The 24618-nt window shown below is 31.6% G+C and overlaps 1 protein-coding gene across 4 annotated transcripts in view; it reads right to left on the bottom strand.

Annotated features, from left to right (window-relative positions):
• Positions 1-365: 365 nt before the first annotated feature.
• EPHA5 (EPH receptor A5) overlaps positions 366-24618 on the bottom strand; it is a 351284-nt gene continuing 327031 nt past the window's right edge. For all 4 annotated transcript variants that reach the window (XM_023232142.1, XM_023232144.1, XM_023232143.1 and 1 more), the window contains 3 exons: positions 16604-16797; positions 12685-12840; positions 366-5019 (listed from right to left, as the gene is read on the bottom strand). In XM_023232142.1, coding sequence (XP_023087910.1) covers positions 4914-5019; positions 12685-12840; positions 16604-16797 — 456 coding nt within the window. In that variant the 3' untranslated portion in view covers positions 366-4913. The remainder of the gene's footprint in view (positions 5020-12684; positions 12841-16603; positions 16798-24618) is intronic.

Genomic DNA, 24618 nt, shown 5'->3' with positions numbered 1-24618 from the left:
ATGGTGATGAGAAAGTCTTGGGCTGATGCTGATCAGTGAAAGTCTCATTTTTGTTTGTTTGTTTCCAAGATAGTGTGCATAGTTTTCTGTTTTCTCCAAATAATATATTACACTGTCACTAATCAACTTCTAATTAGATTTTGACATGGTAATACATCTGTTCTACAATCTCAGTGTCAATCTCCATATGCAAAAATTATTTAAATGCAGGCTCATAAGTATGTTTTTGAAGAAAATGGATGCTGATGGCCTTTAAAATATTTAGCATAATCAGTTGAAACATTTTTATTAGAAGTAACTGAAATTATTACACAAAGGCTATAAGTTTAAACTCTCCGGAGAGGGTCAAGCATGACAATCGGATGTAACTGTATTCAAATGGTTTTTTATTTTCTGAAAAAATATAAAATTTCATATCTTACACTACAAAAAACATGTACACAAACCAAATGCACTTAAAGGTTCAAATGAGAAAAAATACAGAAATCCTAATCCTTCTTTAAATTAACTGTGAGGCAGGGACTTGAGATAACCTGTTGTATATCACAGAGTAAGATTTGCTATAGAGCTGCTTCTGACATGACTGAAACTAAGAGATTTTGATAAAAATACTAACAAATGACTGAGTCTAAGTATTCTCAGACTTTTATAAATGCAATTTACACATTTTTTAATAATTGACTATAAAACTACAGCCGCCTAAAGAGCCATAGATACGCTGACCACTGAAACTTCTACTGTTAATACATTTCTCAGCCTGAATAAACATGACATTTTGCCACATTCAATTTTCTCCATTAAGGTTTAGAAGAAACAACATTTGATTCTGATTATTATAAACAGATTTTTTTTCTTTTAAAAGAATTGATGTCTGCTTCTAAGCAATGATTACGTGGTCATTCTGAACAAGAACATTCAATCATTTGTGTGTGAAAAGATTTCTTCATAAATTAATAAGAAAGGAAAAGAAAGTTCTTCACTACTATATAATTAACAGCGTAACAGAGAAAATTATTCAATGTAACCAGCTGTACTACAGAGTTGAAAAAATGATGACTTACTCTACTTATTAATGTCAAATAAAGCTAGCATTTTGATTCAAGTTATTCATCATCATCATCATCATCATCAGGATCATCATCATATTGTATCTACTTTTTACTTACTTTGAAGTTAAATATCTGGCAGCACGTTAGTAAAAGACAGTTTACTATCACACTTATCTTTCTTTTTTTCTTATTTTTAGGAAGAACAAAATGAGAAAAGGACCTTATTCTACTATGTAATATAATACATCCAGTAAATTTCTAACACCTGACTCAAATAGTGTTTGTCCTTCAATGCGCCTTTATAGCCAAAAATGTCTTCCAAAGGTAAATATCTGTGCTTGTGCTTCTGAGAGCCCACTTTACATGGCATAAATAATGATGTTAAAAATATTTTACTTTCAAATAGAGATTAAGTAGCAGACATGCAAACACATAAGTGCTCAAATGATATTAATTTTCCATTTTAAACTTGAACCATGAAACTGTGTCTTCACTTTTTCACACTGGTCAAAACTTTTACAAACTAGATTAAGGGTATTCTGTACTGTTTAGTCAACTCTGAAACCAGTAATGCTGGCCACACTTAACTTTAGATAAAATATTGGAATATAGTTTTTACAGTAATTTTACAATCTTAGAATACTGACTTGGTAATTAAAATACAAGAAATGAAAAATCATGCACATTATAATTTTAAAAATATGGGAAAATCAAAATCTTTACATTTTTACATAGAAATAATACATTATAAAAATAGCAACTGACTGTATTAATAATATGCATGAGCAAATGACAAGATTAGAAACAAATTATGATTGGTCAAAGTAGTAACTGAGTGACTTCAAGCATCAGTCTGTTGAAAATTATTCCCTGTACCGATTTTTCAAAGGCCAATACTGTGAAAGAGTCATGTCCCTTAAGATGTTGCTACTGGCAGTTATAATATCATTATGTATTATTTGTGAAATCTATTGTATGTATTAAAATTGTAATGTCTGTGCTTTATTTTTGGTAGTCTGGTGGGTGACAAAATGAAGCAACAGAATAAGAAATCGCACAATCAAGATTTGTTAAACTTTGCCTTGGATTATGGCCTCACTACATTTTACTAGAGTTACTCCTCTCCTTGTTCGCTTTCTCACATTTGAAGATGAGACTGGCATTTTCCAATTGGTGGCATATAAAATAGAATACAAATATTTTAAAAAGACATTCCTTCCTCTTTTTTAGGGAAAGTACTTTTTGTTTGACAGTCTCTTTATTCATTCTAAAGTCATATTAACCTTCCTTGGAAATCCTCAACCAAATTGAGATGCAAAAGAAAACTATGTGGCTATTTGACTTTCCTTTCAATTTACTTTCCAAAATGATCACCAAGATTGCAAAGAAGACAAATAAATTTGATCCAAATTAATTTATATTCTTCTTTTGTTAAAAAGAGAAAATCTATATTGTAACTTAAAGTTCTAGTCACTTAGATATACTCCACCCTGACCTCACAATTAACTTTCAGCATATAAAGTTGAAAACAATGTAGAAAACATTTTTGTTATGTCTAAGCAATTGTGGCAAATTCATCAGCCCTAAAGAATATGGTAATTTTCCTTTTGAATCAATAACTTTCATTTTGAAGTTTCTCAATTGTTACTTTATCACTTAGATTTGAATATTTCTATAAAATTCAATAAAGTGCAACACAATCTCCATTTACTTTGTACAAAAGTAATTTGTTTCATTAATTTTCTGTTTATTGAAATGAACAAATGCATCTTTAATAATGGTGATGCCTATTTATGATTTTATCAAGAAAATATTAAATTCACATCTCTGGAAATTTCACTAAACTAATAGATTATATGTTTGCAGCACAGTTTGTGTGGACCCATGGTATATAGCCCTTATTATTATGAGAACTGAATATATCATTTGAAAATTGTTTAGATCTTTGTTGTTGTTTTGATGCTTCCTGGTTCTTTAGAAAAGAGGTACTTTACTGCTTAAGTAAAGGGTGGGCAGAATAGGAAGGAGTTATTTCCCCAAAATTTATTCTTATATACGCTAACATTCAAATAAAACAAGTGCGTGGAAAACAGAATATCATTAATATAATGTGACTATATTTCTGAGAAATTTCATTAATCCAGGCTTCTCTGATCTACTGTACTAATAACATTGATAATCATGAGTAGGCTGTATTTTATTTAAATGCTCTGCTTTTTGAATAATCACATGACATTCCATAATTTTTATAAAGTGTAATAATACAAAAATGTTGGTTATCTCAGGAGCTCAATTTTGTACAATTTCTAATACACTGCATAATTTGTATCACCAATATAAGTCTTCATCATGTGTGGTATATAGAGCATACATAGAAGATATGTTATATTCCTTAATAAGTCTAATTACATAATACCTTGGATTGTTTCATTAGAATAAACTCAATGCTATGTAACTGAATATAAAATGAAATTAACAAATGAATAAACATCCATTACAAATAAAACTTGTCAATTCTTGAAATAAAATTCTGAAGGGAAAGAAGCATATATATATATATATTTATATATATATATATTTATGTGTGTGTACATATATATGTATATATTTGTCATAATCCCATTGCTGCCTTAGAGTCAAAATTCCTAGAACTGAGTCAAAATGGGAATGGTTACAAAGGATTAACACTTAAGGGTGATGCTTCATGCTATGTGCCTGGATTTAACAACATTAACAGAAGCCTGCACAGTTAAATCCTTCTACATCCTGCTGAAAATGTGCCCTTCGGTGTCAACTTTGCTTGACAAGATACTTTTTAGGACTCAGAAAGGTGAAATTTCTTACAGGGGTACAAGATTAATGACTACAAGAACTGCATTGTCACTGATATCACAAAGTGTTTTTAAGAAGCCAAAGGGGATTTAGTCTTATACACATTTCCTTTTAGTGAATAAAGAGATTAGCTTTTGGACACACGAGAGGAAAAGAGACACAAGCTTGTGTTAAATTTTGTTTTACTGCTTCCCTATTTCTCCTATTCATATTACATTCTGGAACACTTGCTCCTATATGTTGCTAAAATTAAAACACTATTAGAAATGCAAGCAAAATGGTAACACACACATGTGCAAGCAAACACACACACAACTCTGTCTTAAATCAGTTCCTGGGTATATTCCAAATTATACAGTATATACACATTTATTACTTAATAATCTCTAGAAGAGCAACTAAAAGTAAATTTTATAACACAAAAAATAAATATACACCCTGTATTGTACTTTTTCTTGATCAAGCAACATGTTTTTACACTAGTTTCTGTAACTTAACGCTGTGTAACAGCATTTTAAAATTACAAAAGAAGATATCTATTAAGAAATAATCTAATCATATTGCTCTTCAATACACTTTTGTAGACAATTAAGACTTGAAGCAAACTTCAGTAAACTGTAGCTTTTGTTAGCTCACAAATGGCTATAAAATATTTCCTTTCAAGTAGATCCCTGGAAGTTTTGAAAGGGGTTGCCTTAATTCAGTCTATAAAAGTGCTATATATTTATGTATTTCATGTACAAAATTTTGTAGAAGTAGTGGGAAGGATTCTGTTGTTATAACTTAAGATAACATTTATCCTCATGTCCCTTTTAATGCAAGATATGTTTGCTTCGTGAAAAATGAAGACTAAGGACCAAGAACTGGAGATTTTAGTAAAACCATGATTACAAATTCTGTGGCCGAGGCAAATATTTTCTAAGGTTTAGAAATCACTGTTTTCCCTTTTCCCCCTTTTTTTGTTAAAATAAATCTCAGGACTGTTTACAAAGTGCAGAATCATTCACTTGAAGAAGTGACATTTATATGAAGTTACAATGGCACCATTCCATTTACCAGCTGCACCTTCATTTCTTGAAGGCTGTTCATGATCTTCTTCTGGTGACCGACAAGAGTCACTCCAAGCCGTCTCAAATCCCTGCATGAAGAAAGCACACATTGGATGTATTGATTCAATTTGCAGCACACCTCAATATTTCATGTTGGCAAAGGGGCAAACAGTGCAGACACTAGTTAGATTACAGTCCTAATTTAGACATACAGAGTCTAATTTTTAAAGGTTAGGCTCTAAAATTATACCTCCAAAATCTGTTAGTAGTCAAAAAATATTTATAATGAGGAATGATATAATACATATTTGCTTTCATTTGTGGACATCACTATTTTAGTGGTCCAGAGTGGTGATAACACAAGTTTGCACATTATTACCAATAAAGAGTTAACAGGTACAATTTCATTGAAAAGTTTTGAAACTCCAGCTCTACAATATGCATTAGCACTTTTCTTGCTAAGAGAAGCTTAAAATAGACTTTCAATATTTTATAGCTAAGCAGTTGAAAACCAAAGTCATAAAACGACTCATTCTATACAGCCATTTTATATAACAGATATCTTCAGGAGATAATCACCACTACACTGCTTTTATAACAATGTTTTATGTTTTTTTTTTTTTTTTTTACTTTATACTAAAAGGACCAGAACTTTTTTTTTTTTTTTAATCAAACAATATCCAAGCTCTCCTGGCATTTACAACATGCTGAAGATTACATGCTTTCAGAACACTTTTCAATCAAGATACTTCTGTGCATTTTTTTCAACATGCTTATTATTCAAAATAAAATTACGAATATTTAGATTTCTAAACTAACAACATATTACGGAGTTCAAGACAAGTAGCCATGGTTTTCAAACACTCTTTTACAGGATATTGAGGAATGCTATTCCCCTAAAGTATGTATTTGTCAGGTATGTTTGGCAAATTATAAGCATTAATTACATGAAAAAATAAGCATCAAAAATTCAAAATCTTAAATGACAAAGATGTTTGCCATGTTAGATTTCTCTAGGTAATTACCTTATTGAACACATTATGTGAAAAGTGGAACCTTTTTCCATTCAGTGTGTGTTTTAATTTCAGATTTTCTTAGAGTTCTATTGAATTAATTGCATTAGACATTAGAATCATTACAGGTAGAAACTGAATATTTTTAATTGTTCTTTGAATTCAAAGAAAACTCATAATTATCAGAGAATAGAAATTAAAGGATGCCAAGGCTCTGCATATACTAGTATTGGAAATATTTTTTGAAAATAATATTTTAGTTCTCTTTTCCCTTTATGGTTTCTTTATTTGTTATGAGAGTTTTAGGAAATGGCAAGTAGCTACCCCCACCAAAAAAAATGCTATTGATATTTGTGATGGAAACATATTTGATTTTTAGAATGTGAATATTAAACAGTAAGCTTAAAAATTATTACAACTAAAAGATACCAGATTGGAACATAAAAATAATAATAGCAGTAGAGATGGCATGGAAGACAATCCTCAGGGAAACTTAAAAATTAGTAAAATTAGCTTTGAAACAAAATCATTAATAATGGAATAGACTACAAAGTAGCTAATTACAGACCAAATGAGGAATATAAGAGACACGAGTTTAATCTTGTCTCTTTTCAACTAAACCAGAGTTTCTCAGCCTTGAATCTGTTAACGTTATAGGCTGGATAATTCTTTGTTGTAGAGGTGCTGTCTCATGCATTGTAGAATATTCGGCTACATCCTTGGCCTCTGCCCACTGTATACCAGAAGCATTGCACCATGATCAGGCCTTTATTTTGACAAGATAAATTGTCATTGACAATTTACCCTGAGTGGCAAAATCTCCCCTGGTTGAGAGTCATATATATATATATATTTTTTTTTTTTTTTCACACATATAAATTGGTGACACTTTATAACCATATTCACACATCAATTTAGACACATATATATTCGTGACACTTAATAGACATATGTCCTGTATGCTAGAAATATCAATAACTGTATGATACAGATTTTTAAATTTCCTTTTATGGATGAAGAAACAAAGGCTTAGATAATTTAAATTACTTTGCTATATAACACAGCCAAATGAGTAATCAAGTTAGGGCTAATATCAAGTACCTAACACCCAAGTCTATACTTTTAATTTATCATAATTCTAAGAGATGATTTTGAGTAAAGCACTTCAAACTATATGCAATAATTTATTCATCTGTAAAATGAGAACTCTGTAAATGTAATTTAAAATATCCAAAATTCTAAAAGAAAATATCTAATGAAGGGAACGAAACACATACTTTGCCTGAGGCTATGGTCACCAAATATGACCATGGTAGTTTCTGTTATGCACTAATATTCTCATGCTTCCACAAGTAAATTAATCATTATAAAGAATTACAAAGATTTGGGTATTCATGGGTGTTCACTAGCAAACTGGATCACAGCTAAGAGAAAAAGGATGAACATTTTTTCTTAACCTGAAAACCGTCTCTGCTGGATAATTTAATTAGGACTAGAAACAAAGTTTTAAAATATGTGTTTTATCATATGGTTTATAAACTGATAAGAAATACTAATGAATCCAGATTTAGAAATAAGGTTGTAATAATATATAGGCTTAAAATGCATAATTCATGATTGCTATGTTAATTATTAGGAATGACTAGGAATGAGCCTTTGAAAATAACCACTACTGTTTATTCTGAATGACTTGAAAGAATGTATAAGTTCTCCTTCAAACATGGAATTTATACATACAATCACAAAATTTAAATTTGAAGTGTATATGTGTTTCCATATTCCAAATCTTGGTTTTGTCTAAAGGATATCAAATCACTAGTAACTTATTTTTATTTCTAGTGTCTTAACTTGTTATATATTAGATAAAAATATAATTTAATCTTCTGGATATGACTTGAGAACAAGAAAGACTCTAGCTCGCTCAATGTTTTGGCAGTTTAAATTTTTCATGATAACTATATCATACTAAAGAATTGTGAGGAATTTTATTTGATTAATAAATGTGGGTATTGTTTGTGTTTATAGAAAATTAAAATTTGTATTTTGTCAGAACATTTCATACTTACAGATTTCAAGTTAAATTTGTTTGAATTTTAACAGTGAACTAAGGACAAAATTTTATTTCAAGTACAATTTATTATCTGATTATTCCTTGAGATGAATGTCAAAGGGCACTTTCTCCTCTTCTTTTTGCTTCTCTGTCTTTCCTTTTCATCTCATCCTAAACCCTATCTCCCCAGGGGAGAAATAGAATTATAGAAACAAAACACTGAATTTTACATACTGAATAAATGATGTCTTCTTTCATGACATTCTGTTGTTTTTCTTTAAATCTGACGTGTTATTTGAAAAACTGTCAAACTAAGGTGCAGAGATTTAGAGGACAGGATAGCTATCATAATGCATGCAACATACATATACCTTTATACAATGTGATTTTCAGTGGAAACGTGGAGAGATAAGATTATTTATGCAAGTTAAAATGGTTCTCAGCAACTAAGTAGTTTCTTTGAAATGCATCTTAATATATTTTAGTAACACTACAGTTAGAATTAACACCGTATTAGAAGATGTTTAAAGGTTAAATAACTGTTCAAATATTGCTAAATACTTTAAGATATTTTCTTTTAAGTAGTTTAATCTCACATTTCTTATTTCTAATAATTCCCATTTTACTGTCTAAATCACATATTAAATGCTCAACTTAGCATTAATTGCATAAATTTCATGGAAATAAAAATAATAATGATATCGCTACCCCATGTACAATAATTTTTGAAAAATAATTTGGAAATGGTAGAAGATACGCATTTTTTAATTTCATTTTTCTAAGTAGAAAATGTTACAGCTACACAACGTCTTAAGTGTGTTCCCATTATAAGTATTACACACATTTTATCATGATCATGTATAATCTTAAGTAATATTGAAGATCAATTCTAGCGATACCGAATTACATTTTGATATAGGCTTATGAATCTAAACATGATGAGACTAGCATTGTTACATAAAAGATAGTTTGGATTTTGTTGACAAAATTGATTACTTTTAGAAAAGCTCCAAATGTTATGAACTGTCATTGTTGGGTTTACATTTCAGTATTTTTTCAAACATTATTCAATAGTATTAAACAATGGAAAAGCACTGATATTAATGATGCTAAAATGGCAGAATAACAAATAGAATACAAATAGAATAACAAAAAGTATATAGTTGATGTTATAATCAGCTCTTAATTATTCAGGCTTAAATTAATCTATTTACAGATGATTCATTCTCTTGCTCATTCTTCTCCCTTATACTTTACATGCCTTTTAGCCATATCAGCCATATCACTGGTACTTAGCCCCAACCAACATTGGCTGGATAGGAGAAGGGAGAAGATAGATTAATGAATATTCCCTAAACTTCAATATTTATTGCTTTTGTCAGAGTTTTATCATGCAGTTGTATGTTTGTCCTTTTCTTTTTGTTAACTTTGCAGAACCCTAGCAATCAATGATATAGATATTGTACGAGATAAATATATTACATTTGGCAAAAAGAGATTTAACCATGGTCTGTTAATGGTTCTCAATGGATGAGGCTAGAATACAGAGGACAGTAGGTACTCCTATGTGTACTTTAAGTGTATAATAAATCATGCGTAATGACTTATTGATAAGTGAATAAATCTATTTGTATTAATCTGTAAAGATTTTGGCTCTGGATTTTTAGAACTTTCATTTTATTAGTTTAAGACTCTATTCCAGTAACTGCTGATAACAGGAACCTCTTCAGCTGACACACAATTGGTGTAATATTTAAATTTATTGGATTTTCCTCCTTTTCTGAATAACCAAAGGTTGCCAGTACTGATCTGAAAAGAAGTTTAAAAAGTAGCTGTGATTCTGTCCTTAACTGAAATGTTTGGATTCAATTTTCAACTCACCTCATGCTCACAATTATCCCTATCGACAATAATCCACTGCACTTACACAAGATGAGATAGTTTGCACCATTATTGCCACAATTGTTTTCATATGAATACTGAATACAGAATAGCAAGGTTTAGGCACAAAGAGTAGCAGACAAACACATCTAAGATTGAAAGCCACTTTCATGAATATGCTTTGACTCTAAGACCTCTACATTCTTCATTACCTTTCAATATTTAGCTATACATGCACGTACTGGCAACAATCCACATACAAGTGAAGTGATGGAGATTTTTAACCAAAGTATGTATTTCTGAAAATTGTATATTTATTGCTTTTACTAAGCCCACTTTGAAAACAAATTTGATGTCACAAATTACAATGTAGTTTTTAAATATGGTAGTTGGACTATTTGCTTTATATGAATTGATTTTCACATTTTTCCTAAGTATTTACAACAGTTATGAATGTATTCTTCCATTCTCAACTTCTATTATCTTCTGACAATAACTCTAAAAATTATATTTTAGTATTTTATTATACAGCCTTCATAAAATTAATATGGGGTAAAGACTATGTGTGAAAAATCAGTATCAAGGTGTTTTGAGAACTGGTCTTTTTCTTTTGCTGATAATCCTATCTCCTTTGCCACTAGTCCTTAGCAATGACTGACTTTTTTTTTGGAAGAGAGTAGGCAAAATGAACAGATGAAGTTTTTTTAAAAAAATTTTTGACCAAACAAGTAACTGATTACTTGAGTGACTTAATGTTTTGATACATGCTTTTACAGTTGAAAAACATATAGTTGAAAGCAGAGAAAACAAGGGGGCATGTAGTTAAATTTAAAGTGCCTGGACTCTCCCCAAAAAAACAGCTTTCTTGGAGTTAGGATCTGTGGGCCCAATTCCTGGTAAGAAATGTATTAATGATTATGACCCCTGAGAATCTGGAGCAGTTACCATAGTGAGACCAATACTTTCTGAATGGGAAAATGCTGGTAAGTCTCCCAATGTAATTTTACTCTTCTGGTCAGAGTAAATGAATTAAAAGACAAAATGTTTGAATAAAGGCAATACAGAAAGAAGCAAGAAGCTGGAGAAGAATCATTATAATAAGACATAAGAGGTTATTAGTGCTTGAAAGAAAACAAAAACTAAAGAACATTTGGGGATAGAGGAGCAGATAGGAAAGAAACAGAAAAAAAAGGAATAAGAAAAATGGGAAATTATAATGCTAAAATATTCAACATATTTAAAGTATTTTGGGACCCCAAAGATACAAGTAAAACACAAGTAACTAATGCAAAAACTATAATTTGTGATTATAACTATTTTTTGAAGGAAGAAGCAAAAATGTAGTAGATGTAACTATGTACAGAAAATGTGCTATTTTAATAAAAAGGAGACATTGTTTAATGCAAATAATTTTATTATATATTTACAAGTAATCCAACATTGGGTAGAAGAAATACCTACAATATCATTTTAATATAAAATGACAAATGACTTTAATAAATTAAAATGACCATTTTTACTGAAAAATTAAATAGCAATCATGTAAAAATAGTTTTAAATTATCAGTAAATTTTTCAGTATACTACTTTAAATATAGCACAAATGGGTTCCTTGAGTGTCCAAAGAAATAATGGACAAAGCATATGTGTCATCAAGTAGATATGATTTGGCGGACCATGAGAATGAGATTCAGTAAATTAAGAAAGGAAGCTGAGTGGCTGGTTTCAGGTCCTTTTAGTTATCGGTATGAAGAAAGAAAATGTTGAGAATGAGATATTAATTGGTGATAAATGGTGGTACCCTGTTACCTTTTGTGGTGAGGAGCAGTGAATTCAATGAATCAAAGAATGCCAGAGTAATATAGATGGTGAATGAGAACTCCTCAATGATCATATCATGTGTCGAAATGAAATAACAACTGTGGTTTAGTGCTTCACAATATTCTACCATTTTCTAAACCTTACAGTATTTTAACCTTTGAATTGGCAGGTAATTTGAAGTAAGTTATCATTGTATTCACAGGCTAAAACATTAATGTTAATGTAATCTAGATGGAACCACCATAAAGACAGTTAATTTTCACAAACAACAATTAGGCTAAAACAACCACATGTACAGAGTATATAATAAAATACAAACAACTTACAACCTTAAAGAATTTAATATTTAACTTTAGTGATTTTTATTTAATAAGATTTGATAAATTTTATCTTAAACGTGCAAACAGAAAACGGCACAATTGGTTCCACTGAGATTGTACCAAATAACAAATCAGAGGCAGGATCTGATACATCCTTAGATTGCAAGAATGTAAGGTGCACCACTTAGAAATTAAATGAGATCCTGCCAGGGAAGCTTTGTTTAAGCTGTTGTTACCTTGGTATTCATCGTAGAGAGCCGAAATGTACAAATATGTTTGGTCCTTATGTAGGACTAGCCACACCAATTGTGCTTACAGTTTATTTTGTTTGGTATTTACATTCATATAACATAGATACGAGTATAAAAAACTTGTCAAGAAAACATCTTTTCCACAACACAAAACACCAGTATTTTGCCAAGGAGCTGTTATTCCAATTATTCAAGTATGCCAATGTTGTTTGTTTGAAGTAAACAAGCAAAGATACTGGCCACACGTAGCATTAACCATGCAGTTGTTAACAATACAGGCTAAAGATGATGAGGCTTCTTTGAGAGCTGCCACACATCCACAAAGGTTAACTGATTTCCCTTGACCTCATCCAAATTGGTTTTTGAACAATTTTTCTTGCCCCAGCAATTATGTAAAAATTATCAGAAAAATTACTCACTCCAAGGTCACCTGAGCCACAGCGTCCATAGAACTGTATCCATTTTCCATGAAAATCTCTGTATACCGGCCCATCTTGATTGCCTCTAACCATTCACCTACTGATCTGTAGGCCCCAGATCCCAGTGGGATATGTTCTGCCAATAAATTAGATACTCTAAAACACACAAAACATAAATATTAAAAGTAACAATTTAATTATTTCATAACAAAGTTTACTATAATGTTAACTCATATTCAATGGATCTTTGAGTCTGTAAGTATATTTATAGAGGAGAAATACGCAAATGCTAACATGGAAGAAAATAATTTAAAATACAGGAGAACACAAAATCAGTCTACTGAGATTATTTTATCCATAATTAATGAGGACTTAACATGAGGACTTACTAATAAGTAAATTTTATGTAAGACAAAACAATAGCTACAAATTTCATTGAGTACTAATAGATGAACCCAGAGAATTTTTAGGATAATAAAACCACTCTGTATAATGGTATAATGGTGGACAGATTTGTCTAAATCTGTAAAATGTACAACACCAACAGTGAACTCCAATGTAAACTATGGGCCTTGGCTGACAATTATGTGGAAAAACAGATTCATCAATGGTAGTAAATGTGTCATTCTGGTGGCTGATGCTGGTAATGGGATGGGGGAAGGCTACATAATGTGTAGGGTAATGGATACGTAGGAAATCTCTGCACCTTCTACTCAATTTTGCTATAAACATAATATTCCTCTAAAAATCTGTCTACTAAAAACTTGCCATGTAGTGATTTAGATATACTACTCTTTGTTTATGAAGATAAGAAAAATGCTACCCAGTATAGAAACGTGGGATAATTTGTGCAAAGCCAATCGATTATAGACTTGCTAGAGGAACTTACGCTCATTTAAGTAAATGTATCTGGAAGTTAAGAAACTATTTATTCTTTATTTTATGTTCTTACATAGAGTGCTTCTTAATTCACCTAGGAGTGGTAGAACATGAAAAACAAAATGTAACCCCAAATACAAAACAAAACTTAATAGAATCAACTAAATCAATAGACACTTTTAATGACACTACATTCATACTCTTTCCCCAATAATAATAATGATATAATGACGATGATGACTTTTAGAAATGCATCTTAAGGAAATAATCAGAAAAAATGACAAAAGGGAACTAAACATTAAAAATAATTTACATGCCTATCATGTAAATTTACATCATTTACATGTGAAATTTACTTAAGTAAATTGCAACTATAAGAAAAAGGACACAAATACTTTTCTCTCTACTTAAGTTCTCTCCACTTTCTCACATTCCATTTACACTTGCATGTAGTTTCTTCAAAACCAATTTTATAAAAATTACTCTAGTTGAGATGGGCAAAGATCTCTCTTTTGCCAAAATCTGTGAGCACTTTTCAAAGTACAAATTGACTGACCTCTTGGAAACATTCAACCAACACCACTACCACCTCCCACCCCACTCTTGAAATCCTACTCTGTCTCAACATTGTTTAAATCACAATTGTGTGCATGTGTGTGTGCGCGCGCACATGCGTGGTGTGTGTGTGTGTGTGTGTGTACGCACTGCTGGATTCTCCTCAATCTCCTTTGCCTGCTAGTCTTTTGCTGTTGTTGTTTTTTTCCTGACTTTAAAATTCAAAGGGAGTCAGGATGTGGCCCTATATTTTTCTACTTAGGCTATAACTCCACTATAGATAATTTTACTCACTTTCATGTCTTTAAAAAGTATCTGTTTTTTAAATATTTTTATTTCCAGACTAAGATTCTTCTGTATCCATATGCCTATTTTGTGCCTCCATATTTCTCAGAGAAATATGGCCCCAGGTCCAAGACCACACTCCTCATCTTCTCCACATCTGTGTGCTCCTGAAGTACTCCCCATTATAGTATGATGCAACAGTCCACCTCTTCTCTGTCCTCATTTTTCTCAAAACCTATCATTGTGCATACCATCTATTCAACTTCCAATATATTGTACAGCCAACCACTTCTCTCCCATTCAATATTAATATCACCTTATTTCACAATCAATCTAACCTTCTAGTATTCATCTTGAATTCAATTCTCACTCTCCACTCCAAAACCAAACACACAATTGGTTTTGAAGTTTTTATTTTGTTCAGCGTCTCTCTCCCAACAGTGCATTGGCTCATAAAGGCAAATACTTAGGTCTATTTGCTTAATGTTGTATCTTCAGCACCTAGCCCACAGCATAACACAGAGTATAAAGGTAAATAGATGTTGGATGAATAAACGAATACATTATAGTGATTTTTAGCCATTAGGCATGAATTGTTAGAAAGAGAATTGGAGAAAGAAACAGCTGGAAAGTAAGATCTTGAAGTTGAAATGATGAAAGAATTGCAATTTTGATAATAGCAAGGTCTAGAATATCAGCATAGAAAGGAGAGTACAAGGTAGATTTGAGAATAAAATCATTGAAGGAGAAAAATTCAAGACATTTAGAGATACTGGAATATCATCTACATGGTTACTGAAGTCATCAAATCTTGTGACATAAGTAAGGATGGAGAAAGGGCGAGACAATGGACCAGGAACTAAAAATTTCTAGAGTCAGGATATGCAGATGACTGAATAAAGGAAAGGTAATCAGTGGTAAATTTGGTCTTAAAACAAAACCCATTTAAACAAAACCTAGAAAGCTGAATCCTTTATATTGCATACAATGAAATAAAATTATTTAGAAAAATTTAAATGCTCTCAAGCTATAATAATGATGCCTATCTAAATTAAATAATTTAGAACATTAAGTATTTTTTTACTCCTTTCATATGTCCATTTCTGACAATGCAATATAATTCAAACAGGTAGATGAGAGAAAGTCTTAATATTTTATGTGACAATAAGCAATTGAAAAGCAGATATTTAGGGAACAACATACGGAATAACTGCTAAGAAGATACATTCTCCATTTGCTACCACAGGAAGATAATGATGCTTGAACAGTGTGAAAATTCATTCATCATTTGTATTTAAAATGACTTTTCATCTAGTAAACAAATGTTATGTCAGAATCATAGAACTTTTCTAACTTTATTAACACATTGTTTCTCATTTAGTCCATGCTAATAGGCAGCCAATTTAGTTACTAACGTAACACTTTCTTGTAAAAATAGACAACTGTCTCAAACATAGTGAAAATAACAGTGTGGTAAATTTTCTAGCACAGAATCAAACTGATTTATTTTTTGAGAAGATAATTCTGTTTTTCAGATAAAGAAAAAGGCATGCTTTTCAAATATGAAACATTTAAATGCATTCCTGTGCTATTCAGAAAAGTAAAAAATATGCTCATTTACTCACACAAATTTTCTCCACGAGATTACTCCTTTATCAGTTTTAAATCTCATTCAAACTACACACTAAATAATTAACCAAAAATCTGTCTGCAACTGGATAAGAGCAAAAGGGTCCCTAAAATTGTCAATGTTTCTAAAATATGAACACTAAAATATATTCTAAAGAAATCAGAGTAATTATTGTTAGATATTTCAGGTTTAAAATATATCAGTGCTTAATTGGTTTTTTCTTATGTTATAATCTTATATTTCTCATCCTCGCCTATCCTCCAAAGTGCATTAAAATATACACATTTAATTTTTTTTTTTTTTTAATGCTAACTGAACATGGCTACAGTTCATTTTACTGAAACCTGGCATTTTACACTATTAGATTAGGTATAGGTGATTTTAAATATAATTTAGTCACATATTTCATTCACTGTAAGAGAGTAACATGAAAAAATATATCCAAATAAATTAGTGTCACATAGATTCATAGAGTAATGTCTATACAAAAATGATTTAATTGATAAAATATTTGTGACATCAATCTGTATTAGCTACATTCTGGAAAATCATTTGGATCTGGCCTTGTACCTGCATGATGCATTAACCAGTGTCTTCAAACTACTTGGGTTACGTATCAGCTTGTCCAACATGTTGACTATTTCATCAAACTTGGGTCTGCTATTTCGGTCTTTCTGCCAGCAATCCAGCATTAATTGGTAGAGAGCAGCAGGACAATCCATGGGGCTTGGCAGACGATAGCCTTCCTCTACTGCTTTAATCACCTGTATAAAGCAAAACAGAATCAGTCCCCCAACACCACAAATTTAGTATAGAATAGCTTAAAAAATGTCCCACTGTCCAACTTTTATCCTTACTCTTGCAATGACAACTAGCATTACTGTCTTTAAAATCCATGGCTATTTCCATTTGCTACAAAATACAACATAAAATAAATATACTATGATAATATAAAAAAGATAGGCTTTCTTCACATATTACAAATAAAATAAATGGTAATCATTTTTCTTAAAATCTTGGTGAAGGGTGATTTGTAATATTAATTGACGTAAAATATACAGTTCATGTTTTATTTATCCTTGAACTCCAGAATCAAATAGAGATTAAATTTTCTAGTGATTTTTCTGAAAAGTTAATGTCTTTTTAATGAAAAAATATGTGCACAGCCACATTTTTAAAGTAATAGAACTGCAATTTTACTTCAAAAGAGACTTTTGGATTGTAAATGATAGATAAGTCAAAGGCTAAATTAGCATAACTGTCTCATGTATCATTTAATAATGTCAAGGTCTGACTGTTTATTATCATCTGCTGATTTCTGTCAGGAATCTGGAATGACTGTCTAGTAGCACAAGAGTTATAAATATCCTTGATTTTAAATGTAACCACACATAAGAGTATCAGCCTAATTGTGAGGTAATTTTATCAAAAACATTTGTGATATTGCTGCCCCCATCAAAATACCTAACTTAAGAAGAAATTTGTTTATGCTACCAAACACAGAAATACAGGTTTACTTTATTACTAAAATTCAAATATTTGAGTGATACTAAAACAAATATTAATGAACATATTTCTCAATATCTTATTTTGCATATTTAACAATTAGTCTTAATTACATTTTCTCACAAAGAATTCAGAATTGATTTGATAAATTAAAAAAAATGATTAGAATGGGAACTTTACAAGGATGATTTTATTTTTTTTCGTTTATTGTTGGCACATATTAATTGTACATATTTATGGAATACAGAATGATCTTTCAACACATGTATAAAATATATAATGATTGAATCATGGCAATGAGCATACCGATTACTTCAAATATTTGTTACCTGTGTTGTGAACATTCAAAATCCTCTCTACTAAGCTCGTGGAAAATACACAAGAAGTTATTGATAACCGTATTCACCCCCAGTGCTGCAGAACACAAGAACTCATTCCTTCTACCTGGCTGTTATTTCGTATCCCTTTACCAGCATCTCCGCCTCCTCCCTTCCCCTTCCCCTTCCTGGCCTCTGATATCCACATTCTACCCTTCTACTTCCATACACTTATTTTGTTTTCAAAGACAATTTTTAAGCATTGGAAAGAAAACATGCTCCTTATGATAAAGAAAATGGCACCTGACCCAGTGCAGTGTCAGATGGAAAGAAGATTAAATGGTAGATTTAAAAGACATAGGAGTAGAGAGGAGAAGAAAGTAGTTAAAACCAAGCAAATTCAAGGCTATCACATTGAATGGTAATTTCTGTTAACTTTAGGCAAGCACATTTCTGAGGGTAGAAAATGTTGTCAGATACAATTTGGGACTTCTTTCATTTGAAGTGAGTAGGGAACACCCAGATAGCAATTTGCAGGAATCTGGCTAGAGCATAGGAGATAGCCGGACTGATAATACAAAAGTAAGGGTCATCAGCACTTGGCCACAGCTTGAAGTCGATGTAGTTTATATCTCCCCTGGAAAAGCATATAATAAAGGTTCCGAGAAATACCAAAAGTTAAATGCAGGCAGAGAAATAAAAAGTACTCAAGGACTCTAAAATTAAATGATCAGATAAATTTAATAACTTTGAGCAAAAGACCTAAGAGCAGCCTACTACCTTAGTTAATTTACCTCAAAAACAATTTAGTAATTATAAGACAAACTCCAGGAGATAATGTTTTCAGTAATTATAACATATGATTAACATAGCTTATTAAAATTTATACATATTGAGAAATAAAATAATAAAACAACAGATAAATGAGAAACATACTAGCAAAAAATTTAAGAAAGAAATAAAAGTGCTAAATAAGTCTTGAAAAAATATTTAGTCTGACTGGTGATCAAATAAAGGAATATTTTTAAAAATTATCATTTGTACGCAGATTGATAGAAGTTTATTTATTTGTTTGCTGATTATAAGATTTTCCATTGCTGATAAGGATGGTTTTTATTCCCTTTAATAGCATATAAGTATCAAAATAAAGCATCCTAATATAAATAGCTTAAGTCATGTAATATATTTGCTATGCAGTGAGAATAGTAATTCTTCTTTACTCAAAACATGATTTATTTCATAATTTGCACTTTCTCCAAAGCTGCTACCAATTAATTTGATTTTTTCCTTTGGCACCTATTTTTTTTTAAATAATCCTTCCTCCCCTAAGCACAACAATACAGATGTTTAGTTTAAACACTTTAATAAGTTATTTGACCTGTGAAGTTATTTCTAGAATTTATTTATTAATCAGTGTTATTTTTGGGTAAATTTATATTTAGAAATACAATTCTCTGTCTCTATATCAACTTAGAACTGGGTCCAGGTAAATTAGATCATCAAATGTAATTCTAAATTAGTTGTTAGAATTTATTTTAAAAATAGATTTGAAACTATAACGTCACATTTTATATTTAGAAGTTTCCTTTTTTTTAATTATTTTTAATGTTTGTTTTTTACAGGTTTAGGGGAAAATAGATAGCATTAGTACTCTGGTAGGTTGCAAAATGATGGAAATCTACCAAAATTGACCACAGTGCAATTTAGGTGTTCATTTTCCCATACAACTTAGAACATATAACCAAATGAGTTCTAATCTCAATGGACTTCCTCGTTACTATTAGATTTGTTGATACAGGTGGCTGAGATGAACAAAGTAAAGACAATTAGAATTTTTACAGGCAAGCTGGCATCATTTCAATTTTTACATGTGCTATATCTGAAATAGTATAATATGCTATGCATTTTCTTGGCATTAACATGTAAATTGATGGTCTGAACACAATACTGCCTCTCTTTCTAATTCCTAAAAATATAACTCAGCCCCCTATATGGTATTATTCATCTGATGGCAGGGTGGCTCTCTGAGCTCCTTCTATCACATAAGTGTCATTGGGTTTCCATTTTTAGGTGTATATACCTATTGTGGGCATGGTTGCTTTTCCTGCCCACAGACCCTCAGCCAGCAATAGGAGTTCTGAAAGGCTTTATTCACAAAAACAGAATCCCACATAGTATATCACCCAACCAGAGTATGCCTGCCTTTTGCAATAAAGAATGTATGAGAGTATCACAAATAGTTAAGTCCTCACCTACTATCATAGATACGTTCTGAAAACTGTGACTTTCAGTGAAACAAAGTATAATGAAACCAATTTTACTATAAGCTACTTGATATAAACACGAGTTAAGTTCCTAGGGCATATTTCTGATTACAAAAACATAACTAAACTTCTAATAAAGACCCAAAACACCTCTAATATTAAACTTGGAAATAAATGTGAGCTATGCATATGTTTAAGAAAAAGTGACAAAAGTAAGTAAGATAATTACTTATTTGCTTATTCCAGTTTAGGGCCACAGGTGGCTGGAGCCTATCCCAGCAGCTCAGGGAACAAGGTGGGAACCAATCTTGACCCGGACACCATCTCTTTGCAAGACACACTCACACTCACACCCACATTCACCTGGATGGGGACCATGTAGACACACCAATTCACCTTCTATATCTTTGATTATGGAAGGAAGCCCACACAGACATGAGGAGAACCTGCATGCTCCACACAGACAGTGGCCCTGGCTGTGTGTTGTTATATTTGTTTTTCTTATCAATATTATAACAAAGTGATGTTGAACAAAATGATGTTATTCCAAGTACTTTTGTACTTCATGAAGTGCTGATAAATTTGTAACAACTCACTCTCCCTGGGGGAGGACAAATTTGTAATATTTGTATCATGACATGGTGTAAATACTCTCTCCATGCCGATTGTAATCTACTAACATGGTCTCATCCAAGTAGAAATATTCTAAAAATATGCTAGCTGGTACAAACTTGTTGGAGCACACCAGCACACATAGCTCATCATCCAGAAGCAACAAGACACAGCTTAAACACCAACATGGAGACAAGATTCTGAAAGCATGGGTGACATTCTTCATGTTGCAGTATATATATATATATATATTGTCAGAGACTTCTATGTTGTGCTCCATTCCCAGTGACTCTTGCCAGAAAACACAACAAGACTCCATTGAACTAATAGTTATGAATTACTCATGCAAAGAGATCAAAAGAGGAGTTACCATAATGGCAAGGATAATTGATATCGAGCATCAGGAAGAAGTTGGACTTCTTTCTCACAGTTGGGGCAGGGAGAAATATGTGTGAAACCCCCAAGAATGAGGAATTAGATCGGATCACCAGTTAAGCCACCATGACCTGCCAAGATCATAGTGAGGGGAATTCAGACTAGATAGCGGAGGAGGGGGAGGATAGGGACCAGGTGAGGTTCTACGATCAACTATAGATACAGGCTGCAGTTCCTCTAGTAACCTTCCTCTTCTGAATTCTTTCTTAGGAGAAAGTGCCCACAGAACCATGAAACAGATGCTCTCTGAACCTGTGTGAAGTAGGTGTGTCATGGTAAGAATAGAGTATGGCGACCATAAACATTTGTCTCTAGGTTTTTCACCTGCAGAGATAGTAATTGGCCAACAACCCTAGCTGCTGTGCTCTAAAGCCCTTCATCACACGTACACTGCATAAAGCTTACTTTATGCACGTTGCTTCCAGGCAATTATGGAGCATGGCAAGGATAATAAGACTCCTTTAACATGGCATTTCTCCTCCTTCGCTTGCGCCCAATCATCTTTCCTTCCTTCCATCTCTACTGTACCTAGGGACATACCTGTGTCACTGTCTGACATCCCTCCCAGCTTCCTTTCATCCCTCTTCGATTTTTCTTAGAAACATTTTTCTTAATATCTAGTTATTTCCTGTTGACACAGGCTTCTTGGAGGGCCTGAATTAGCCTATGGATTATGTCAGTCATAGTCATGCAGACTCTGATTATCTAAATTAATTCTTATTACAAATCTACGAGATAAAAATTATTATACACATTTCACAGATGAAACACCTCAGGTTTCAAATAATTAGAAGGTTTAAGAAATTGTCCATCTTTAACAGCTAAGAAGTGGGGGTGGCAGGATTCACAAATTAAGTATTTTTCTCATGGAAACCTGTGGTCTTTCCATCTTGGTGCTGAGTCACACCACTGAAATTAGAAATTATTATCACTACACTTCAACAACACCAAATAAAATAATTTGAGAGAGGTATGAATGTCACTCTATAGAATCATATTTATTTGCACCATAGATATATATTTACATATTAAATATATTTACATTTATTTAAATTATTATATATATATGCTATATATATATCTCTCTCCAGAATTAAAATGAGCTATTTTGGAAGATAGTGCATTCTTCATCACAGGCGATGTGAAAATGTAGGCTTGAAAACTGACTGAGTGGCAGGAAGATTAGGAAGATTATACGGAGAATTCAAGCATCAGCTGTGTGTTTCCATGAATTAAGTTCTATCTAGGACTTGAGTACCTATGTTGCTAAGCATTTACTTGAAATTTCACATATAGGAGCTGTTACTACGAGATATGAAGCTCCCTGCAAATGACTAGTGTTTACAAATCTATTTCTGGAAGTAAACCCAGATGACATAGAAATAGTTTCAGATATATCAGTTTTATTTTAAGATTTCTTTCCTGTTTTCAATAGTTATTAAATATATATTGAGTATGTTTTTTCCTTAGTGCATCAATCTTAGATCAGTAGACTTCCAGAGATTAAAGACATCTTAGAAATCTTCTATTGAAGCCTATTATCTTAGAAATCTTCGATTGAAGCCCTTTATAATCATTGAAACTGACCAAGAGTTGTAGAATCCAAGATGACTGGCTTTAAGTCCAAGATTTGTTGTTGTTGTTGTTGTTGTTAAACAGCCAGTTACAGAAATTTTGAGCTGAAGAACTGATAATTTTTTATGTGTCATTTTTTCAAAAGTATAACAATTTTCATGAGGATACTAGTTCCTAAAATAATTACTTACATCCGAGGGCGGCGTTATCCTTAAAAGATGAACATTCTTTGGTCAAAGACACTCATTTTAGATTATATAGCAATGAGGCTAAGGAGTTGAATAATTTACTTACTGTAAAATCTTAGTAATTTACAGTATTTGGATAGGAACTATGTTCCTCATACTCCTTCTTTAGTTAATTACAACATGCTGACTCTTTGTTTTAGCAAGAAATATGCCAATAATATACATATTCCTTATATGTTTATGTATATTGCTTATACACATATCATTTATACTGCAGATATATGTATATCTAGCACATCAGAAAAGAAATAAAGAATAGAAGGAGGAAGAGAGGCACACCCAGCGCAAAGCTAGTTGATCTTTTCTGGAGTCAAATAGTCTTTCTGCTTTACAAGTAAGATCTGGTCCAACAGAAGTAGAGATAAAACAACTGGATTAAAACTAGCCAGAAAAAGAAAGCATAGAACCTAACTTCCTAAAACCAAAAAGGACAAAAATACTTCTAATACAAGAAGATTGAAAAACAGATTAATTAAATTAGTTTTTAAAATATTGTGGAATCTATGTACTTAGTAGAATCTATACAGTCATACACTCTGAAATAAATATAAGAGAAAGAACTTGTCATTAAAAATAAAAAATGCAACAAAATGAAATCTTTAGTTTTTATTTTAGCTTCTGAAAAATGTTGACATTTAAAGTACTTACTATCAATAAATAGGCTTCTACTGACTACCTGATATTATCTTAGCTTCCGAGCATGAATCAGAGTTCATGGTCTGGTATTTACCTAAAATCACCTTAGTCGTTCTAGTTTATTTTTATTATTGTTATTACAGGTTTTCTTCGTGATGGAAGAGGCAATCCTAAATCAAAAGAATCCTGCTGCATTTTGTCCTCCTGACACAGAGGAAGTTCTCCTCTGTGAGATTTAGATTATCCTGCATGCCTTGTTAATGTAACATTTTCACGGTGGCAAAGCCCTTTAAGAATCAGACAGCATCTAGAACATGGAGATTATGGAATATATCATTTGAAATTGCCAAATCAATATTTCTCCTTTGTTTTTTGAGAATTTTTCTCCAAAAAAATATTTAGTGATTGTGATCATTAAATATAGTTGATTTGTCATGTTTCTTGGATACAAAATTTGGACAGAAATTAGTGCTGTATCTGAAAACTGAAATGTCACTGATGAACTGGCTGAGAAAGTAACAATGCATGCATTAGACATTGTATATAGACAGATATTTTAGAAAGATGTTTATTTGTATGATCATTTTCTGTAAACCTCATTTAAATCCTGAGAAAACCAAGTAGAAACCAAAATATTAGGTTTTTTTTTCTTAAAACTTCCTGAAATGTTACATAAGCAATTTCTTGTATTTTTCTAAATAATTTGAAATAAAGTTATATGAAAGAGTATCAAGACACTCAAATAGCTGAAATCAGGAAAAAAAATGAAAGGCAAAAGGAAAAATAAAAATCACAAAGAAAACACTAAGACAGTAAAAATAGATGATACTATAATGTTAAAGAAGAGATTAAGCATTAGATACATGAACTTCTATTCACTTATCTACGCAACTTTATACTGCCCACCCACAAAGAGTAGTGTCATCGACTCAGCACTTTGATTATGGGATTGGCCAGTGAGATTTTAGTAGACATGTTGCAGGCTGAGATGT

Source organism: Piliocolobus tephrosceles, chromosome 3, assembly GCF_002776525.5.
Source record: "Piliocolobus tephrosceles isolate RC106 chromosome 3, ASM277652v3, whole genome shotgun sequence".
Classification (NCBI taxonomy): domain Eukaryota; kingdom Metazoa; phylum Chordata; class Mammalia; order Primates; family Cercopithecidae; genus Piliocolobus; species Piliocolobus tephrosceles.
This window is presented reverse-complemented; position numbering and strand designations above follow the sequence as displayed.